Below are 8149 nucleotides of genomic sequence, written 5' to 3'. Positions count from 1 at the left end.
AATAATTCAAAGAACTTGTAATTGACTTTTTTTCTTGTCTTTGTGTGTGTAATCAACTTGTGAATTTTTATAGTGATATCTGAAAGTAAAATGTTGAACTCCTTTCCCCTGTGTGTTAAAAACAGTGTTTTTTGGTAATATGTGGTCATATAGAGGTGATTTTCAAAACTTTCCACCAATGGGATTTCCTGGGACTTTTTTCCCCCTCACTCAGGACAAACTGAGGATACAAAATCAGTTGAGTTTGCTTATCTTGCAATTTGTCCTAGGTTTTTTCATAAAATGACTGGACTAAAAGCCTCCACACGGCTCCACTTTCTTACTGTTGTGGCCAGATCTGGCCTACCCTGTGAGGACCTTGTTACCATCTACACTGCTGTGGTTAGGCCATGTTGGAGTATAGCAGTGTCCTTCTGGTGGGGTGCAATCAGAGACAAGCTGCACTACCGGAGAGCCTGCAAAAAAAGGCCCTGAGGTCGTACCCCACCACCACAGCTCCCATCACTTCAGAGCAGGAGGCAACAGGCAGCCATTCGGGTGGTTAAAGACATGACACACACTCAACATCCACTCCATGATCTGCTCCCACAGACGAGAGCACATAACACAAACACACAACTTCACAGTTCCAGTGCAGAAGAAACAGGCTGAAAGCAGCAGTCAGGCTGTACAACACAACACAGAAAGGAAAAGGAAGACAGACAGCTGAAGCCCCTGAGGTCTGTGACTTTCCACTCCGGAGTTTGTTGCTGTATGTCTCTCTTTTAAAATGTATGTATGACCGTATGTAATTGTACTATTTTTAGGTAGATTATATAAATAGCTGCGTATTTGTGTATATTTATGGTCTTATATTCTATTGCTAGGTAGTTTTTTTAATGTAAATTCTGCTTCTTTTCAGTTGTTAACTGTGAGCATGAATATTAAATAAACTCAACTCAACAACAATCCAACCGGTTTGAGCCTGTCAGTGCTCAGGTGTGCCGTTTTAAAACCTACTGAAGCGAGCCTGACCGCAGCGTTTACCCCGAGGACATGATCGATTTAAATTGAGCTCCGGGGCTTTAATAAAAAATCTTGAATAAAACATTCTTGGTGTGGAGTGTGAAAGAGTGTGAGCTGCTCCTGCAGCAGCTGCTCACTCGGTGAGTTTTCAGAGGCTGGAAGCTAAACTGAGTTGCACAACCGGAGAAACTTAAGGGCAGGTCTCGACCCCTCCGACCGCTGCACCCACGGGCGGGTCCATCATCGCTGGGCTGCCGAGCTTCACCCAAACCCTCAGGGCTTTATTTCAAACTCTGCTGGAGACTGAAATGTGAAGAAAATGATGCAGGAGACACGTAGATCTTTTCTGTCTGATGTGATTCTGCAGCCAGAAAACAACGACATCTTGGTTTTGAATCTTTCCCTCGGTGTCAGAGTGACGGAGCTTCAGCAGAGACACGACATGGACGAGACTCTGTGCTGCTTTATGGGAAAAGACAGTGTTTTTTCTGACTAAAATATGGAAAATAAAATGTTATGAAGTCTCAAAAAGGGGAAATTTAACGGAAGATGACAGTTCCAGGGGAGAGCTAGTAAAGACTTAATGTGTGAATTATTTACTAAGAAATATCTGTAAAAGGGAGGCTCTTGTTTCAGCCCGGATTTGTCATGAAAATCTTTCCTTGTTCATGTTTGAAGTTTAATCTCATCTCATCTAATCTAATCTAATCTAATCTAATCCTGCCAAAACCAACAGAGGAAACAACAAAACAACGATTTCTCTCTGTCTTCCTCCCTCTGCGTCACCACAAAGCCTCATAACACAGCCTGAAACACTGAGCAGCCCTTTCTCTTCTCTTCCCACACACACACACACACACACACACACACACACACACACACACACACACACACACACACACACACACACACACACACACACACACACACACACACACTCCTCCCACCTTTTATCTCTCTCTCTCTCTGCCTCTGTCTCTCAGTTTGGACAAAGAGCACTTTGTCTGTCTGTCTGTCGTCTCTGCAAAACCAGCACCGGCCCAAACCGAGCCAAGCACCCACTGACACACACACACACACACACACACACACACACACACACACACACACACACACACACACACACACACGCACACACACACACACACACAAACCCCTGGCATTTCAAGCGACCTCTGTGACCTGCCACAACTGAAGAATCCTTTTGTTTCCTTCCCATACACTAATCATACGGGAAGTGTGTGTGTGTGTGTGTGTGTGTGTGTGTGTGTGTGTGTGTGTGTGTGTGTGTGTGTGTGTGTGTGTGTGTGTGTGTTACCTGGTCAAACAGCTGTTTGCCTGTCGTGTTGGGCTGGATGGCGAACTCCAGCTCGGCGTCCATGGTGGTGACGCGCACGTTGATCTGCAGAACACAAACACAAACACGACGTTGAGCGGCCAATCAGAGAAGAGATCAGCGATCACACAGGAAGCTACGGTTTTTTTCACGATTGCTGAAAACACATTTCTCAAAACTCTAAAGACAAATCCAAAAAGTGCACACTCCACTCCCCAAACCGTTTCCTCTTGCTTCGAAAACCAAACTTGGCCTTCACACATCACACAATACTCCAAAAACACACACACACACACACACACACTGACATCGTCTTCCACACGGCCACAAACATCTAAAATTAAAAGTTCTCCCTCACAAAACAGACAAAAATGTTAACTTATTTTTTTTTTATTCATAATGTATTCTATAGTACAACTTCCAGTCAATTCAATGTTAAAGAGATGAAAAGGGAACTTTAAAGGGAACAGTAAAGGAGTGAAGGAAAAAAATATTTACTGTAAAAATATATAAAACATAAAAAATACTGTCATAGAAAATAATTTACTACAGCATCCCCACCATGGATTACTGGCAAAGAGAGAAAATATTTTACTCTGCATCTTGTCTCTGGTCTGGGTCAAGAGTTCAGCTCCAGGACAGAGAGAGAGAGAGAGAGAGAGAGAGAGAGAGAGAGAGAGAGAGAAAACACAACAAAGGAAGAAAATGCAGGGGAGGAAAGTACAAAGAAGGAAGTAAGAAGCAGAGAAAGTGTGAAAGTGCGACAGAAAATGCAGAGGAACGTCCGAAGGAGAGCGTGAAGCTGTGAGAGAGGGGGAAAAAAAAACAGGAAGGAGGAGCGGAGGATGGAAAGTGTGAAGGAGGAACCCAATGAGAGAAAAGCTACAGATGTAAAGGAGAAGAAAGAAAGTCTATTCCTATCACACACACACACACACACACACACACACGCACGCTCTGTGTACCGTGCAGTGTGTGTGTGCGGCTCTAATGAGAAACAGGCTGACTCTGCTCTCCAAATCAAACGAACTGCTTTCACTTCATATCAGCTCATCTTTTCATTTACTCCCCAGCCTCCAGCTCTTTTAACAGAAAAAACTAAAAAAACACAAAAACATCTGCAGCTATAAACGGTGAAAATCACATGACTGACGGTCTTCACCCTGATGAACCCGCCTCACAGCTCAAACAGCTTCACACTGCAGCAGCATGGACTCCGTAAGGCCTGTTTTTTCCACTTTTGTCAGAACCAGGCTAACGACTCCCATAGGCTTCAAGTCTTTATGCTAAGCTAACACGGAATGCTACACGCAGGAAGTGAACCAGTGGACGTCCAGAGGTGGAAACGGCGTCCAACATCTGGTCTCTGGTCTGTTTTTTCCCCACCTCACTCGTTCGTTCCTCTCACATCCTCACCCTGTCACTCTGTCACTGTGTGCAGGTTTGTTGTTTTTGTTATTGTTTGTTCAGTGGCAGAATAAAACTCAGCGCTGTACTAAGGCTGGTTCATATTCTAATCACATCAACTGAGAGCGCTCCGATCTTCAATTCAAGTGAAAAAAATAAAATAAAATAAAATAAAAAAAAACATAAAGAGGCGACGAGGCGAAGTGAGAGAAGCTGCTTTGGTTTCTGTCCAAGAATTTTATGCAAATCAGGACGAACTGAACAAGAGAGGCTGAGTGGGAAAGTCACATTTAGATAAAACTCCTCAGCTCGGCTACAAAGATCTGACACCAAAGTTTTCACCGATGATGAAACGATGCGAGGAAAAGGGATGGAAACGAATAAATAATCAGGCGAAGATAAACACTAGAAAGCAGCTTTGGACTTTCTAAAATGTCTGTAAATGATCCGCATGCCCTTCAGCTGCTGCAGAGGAATATTAGTTTTTTTTTTTTGTTTTTTTTTAATCAGATCAAAGTATGAAATATGGCTCAAATTTGCCGGCACTGAAGAAGCCTGATCGGTAACTTCTGATTCTTTATTTTATTTTATTTCTCATGTTGTCTTGCAGACTTCTTTTTACGATTCTGTCCGTTTTCTCGCTCCCCTTTAACTTTAAATTGTTAAACTGACACACACCGATCACATATCAAACCGCGCACAACGATGTGTAGATTTGTGTTTATTGTGAAGATGATTAATTGCAGATTTAAATGTTAATGTTAAATGTTAATAATTCAAAAAGTCTATGAAGTAGCAATAAACAAAATGATAGCAGTGATCTAAAAAGAGCCGTGCACTGATTGAAATATGGATCGTCTTCGTAGAATAAAAACTGCAGGAGGAGACAGGTGGTGAAAACACAATCACATAGACTTCCATTGTATCTGTCAGTCAGCTTCTGTGCACAGTAGAAACTCCATTCAAATCTCTAAATGCTCAATATGACCTGCTGATCAAATGTGCACACTCTTATAATAATAACATGTACAGTTTATGAGTTATGAAATACATGGAAGTCAATGAAGCCCCATCCACTCCCATTGTATTTATAGGTCAGCAGCTGTATACAGTAGAAACTCCATTCAAATCTCTAAATGCTCAGTATGACCTGCTGATTAAACCTCTAGACTCTCATATTGATGCCATTTATGGTTTATGAATTGTAAAATACATGGAAGTCAATGAAGCCCCATCCACTCCCATTGTATTTGTCAGTCAGGTTCTGTACACAGTGGAGACTCCATTCAAATTTCTACATGTTCACTATGACCTGCTGATAAAACTTACACTCTCATAATGACAAACAAATATATGCAAAACTAAACTAATCAGCTCATCCGCTGGCAGCAATCACCTGCCTTTTCTTCAGGAAATGCTCCTTTTCTAGTTTATTTATTCATTTTTGGCAACATTTCCTGTAAAAGTCGCCGAACCGCTGCATGGAAGCAGAGCTGGAGGAAGAGAAGGAGATGGAGGGGAGAAAACAGCTTCAGGACACAAAGTCTGAGAGGAGAGATAAAGACCATTAGAGAAGAAAAAGAAGATGAAAAAGACAAAAAAGAAGAAGGAGGAGAAGAAGAAGAAGAAGGAGAGAGTGAGTAAGCATCTCTGCGGCGTCCATCTGCCCTTCAGTGTGGAGGAGGGAAAGCTGCACCGAAATAGACACAACAATTTGGAGAAGGTGTTGCCTCCGGTTTGGTGTGTGAAAGAGAGAGTGATTAACGGTGAATGGACGGAAAGCAAAACAAAAAACTCAAACGATGAATAACTGAATGAATCAGAGTGAAGGAATTAATTAATGAGCAAGAGACGCACGACGAGGGACGAGTGGGGAGGAAACACTGACGCTGCATTGCTTTACACCGTTCATCAGGATAAAAACTGAATGAGGAGGTGCGGGGAGAACACACACACACACACACACACACACACACACACACACACAGAGGGCTGCTGTGAAAAGTGACGCCTCCACCGTCGAGTTCATGTTCCAGGAATTTGACTCAGACGTTCTGTCAGATTTCTGCCTGCAAAACTCTGAGATTACATTTCCTTTTTTTTCCTGGCTTTGAAATTCTTTCTGCTGCTCTGAATGAAGTGGAACTCACTATGAGAAGATTTTTTTTTTTTTTTTTGAAGTGACAAGAGCGAGCAACAGACAAGACAAGACAGGACAAGAAAAGAAGGGAAGGTGGCAGAGCAGCAGGGAGAGCAGAGAAAGAGAGAAAAGCAGAAAATGACAGTGAAACGAGCAAAAGAGCAACAGAGAGAGAGAAGACGCCTGCAGAAGGAAACAAACACGAGGTTTCACATCCAACTACAGTGACAAGGATGTTTTATTTTTGCTGTTTTCGACACTGGAGGAGGCATCTGAGGCAGACCATGCGTGCACAGACACAACCACGATGGTAAATCACAAATTTAACCTCAGTATCATAATAAATCATCCCAAAAAGGACCACATGATGATATTTTCCCAAGAGGAGGGAAAAGGTCTGGGAGTTTCCACACGGCAGATCCTCCGAGTCAGAAACCTGCAGGAAGATCGTGCAATTTGTTTCTCTTGAGCTCTTAAACTAAAGGATTTGAACGGACTTTGTAAAATAAAAAACTGAAATTATTATCGGTTGTCTCATCCGTTATCAGTATCCAATCCATATCGTGCATCCCTGTCTGATGATGTTAATCATTTTGTGAATTTTGAATGTCATCAGATTAATAAATAAATAAATAAACGTGATGACAGGACACCGGAGCGACGAGCTTCCTAACATCCTGGAACTTTTCAGACGACAAACGGCGGATGAATATTTAATGAGCCGAGAAAATCAGGCAGACCAGGCAGAAAACACAAGAGCAGCAAACAACTCTGAACTCCAGCTTATTACCACCACTAATCACTGTTACTGTGTGTGTGTGTGTGTGTGTGTGTGTGTGTGTGTGTGTAAAGCCAGAGTCATCAGTGTGTGGTGAGGCAGTGAAGCCACGTTACACACAATCCCAGGAAAAGACTTGTTTACATGTTGTGCGGCTGCTGTTTACTGCAAACCACACAAACACTGTGTGTGTGTGTGTGTGTGTGTGTGTGTGTGTGTGTGTGTGTGTGTGTGTTTGTCTGAGCCCCACAGCAAGAGAGTGTTTGTGGATGTTTCATAAGGAGACATCTGTGTGAACGTGTAAGAGTGAGACCATATGTTTTGTGTGTGTGTGTGTGTGTGTGTGTGTGTGTGTGTGTGTGTGTGTGTGTGTCCAGAGCAAGTGAGGCAGACTGTCTGTGGATGTTTAACAAGGACGCTGTGTTTGTGAAAAGTATGGGAGTGCAACCATATGGTAATGTGTGTGTGTGTGTGTGTGTGTGTGAGAGACAAGGTCTTTGCAGCCGATTTCAATGTAATTTCCTGAAAAGCCTGCTGTGCATCCTAAACAGGGATTAAAACAGCAGATTATCGCCTGCAGCCGCTCGGGAACCTGCAGCCGAATGAAACGCCGGCGCGGCAGCAGCATCAGCGGTTTTCAACGCGGGGTCCCGGGACCCCCCGCGGGTCTCTGAGGAGCCTCCAACAGGCTGAGACTTCACACAAGCCAAAACATCTTTTCATATCAGCGTCCAACATGTCTTGCAGCGGGGATCTGAAGCTTCATCAAAGTCAGAAACAGAAAGAAAGAAAAAAAAAACAGGCTAAGAGACGACCACAGAATGTAAGAGCAGAACAAGAACAGCAGGTCATGTATGATAATAAAAACACACCAAAATATTATTTGTCTGTCGTTTGAGACTCTAATATTACAGCGTCTGAGGGCGACTGCAGGGAGAAAAGAAATGACAGAGCCAGGGGAGAGACGGTAACAGTCTAAGACAAAAAGCTTGAAATTTCCAAGATTATAATTGTAAATTTAGGAGAAAAAAAAACCTCAAAAACTCTGAGATGACACGACATTACTCTGGGATTCAGTCAGAAGGAAACCCTGCTGGTCTGAGCTCAGAATCACAGTCTCCTCATCTGGACTTTGAAGAGACGCTGCCGTGACTTAAATTTGTGAGTTTTTTTTCCTCCTAAAGTCCTGACTTTTTTCCTCAGAATATTAACCTCATAACTGTTTTACTCTCTACTGTGACACTAATCCGTTGTCATACTCCAAAGTGCATTTGATAGTCAAACATATATATATATATATATATATATATATATATATATATAAAAAGAAGGCGCTTACATTGAAGATCTTAAACTTCCTGTGCACAGATATCCACCTGTGATCAACCAATCAGAGCGCACCACCTTGCATAGATGATGCACAGATAATTCTCAGGAAGGCATGCAAAATAATAATAATAATAATAATAATAATAATAATAAT

The 8149-nt window shown here is 42.5% G+C and overlaps 1 protein-coding gene across 2 annotated transcripts in view; it reads right to left on the bottom strand.

The window, feature by feature from the left end:
* The window catches only part of LOC115379486 (radixin), a 73829-nt gene that overhangs the window by 31741 nt on the left and 33939 nt on the right, over window positions 1-8149 (bottom strand). For both annotated transcript variants that reach the window (XM_030080195.1, XM_030080196.1), the window contains exon 3: window positions 2324-2407. In XM_030080195.1, the coding sequence (XP_029936055.1) occupies window positions 2324-2407 (84 nt within the window). The remainder of the gene's footprint in view (window positions 1-2323; window positions 2408-8149) is intronic.

Source organism: Myripristis murdjan, chromosome 21 (genome assembly GCF_902150065.1).
Source record: "Myripristis murdjan chromosome 21, fMyrMur1.1, whole genome shotgun sequence".
NCBI lineage: Eukaryota > Metazoa > Chordata > Actinopteri > Holocentriformes > Holocentridae > Myripristis > Myripristis murdjan.
This window is presented reverse-complemented; position numbering and strand designations above follow the sequence as displayed.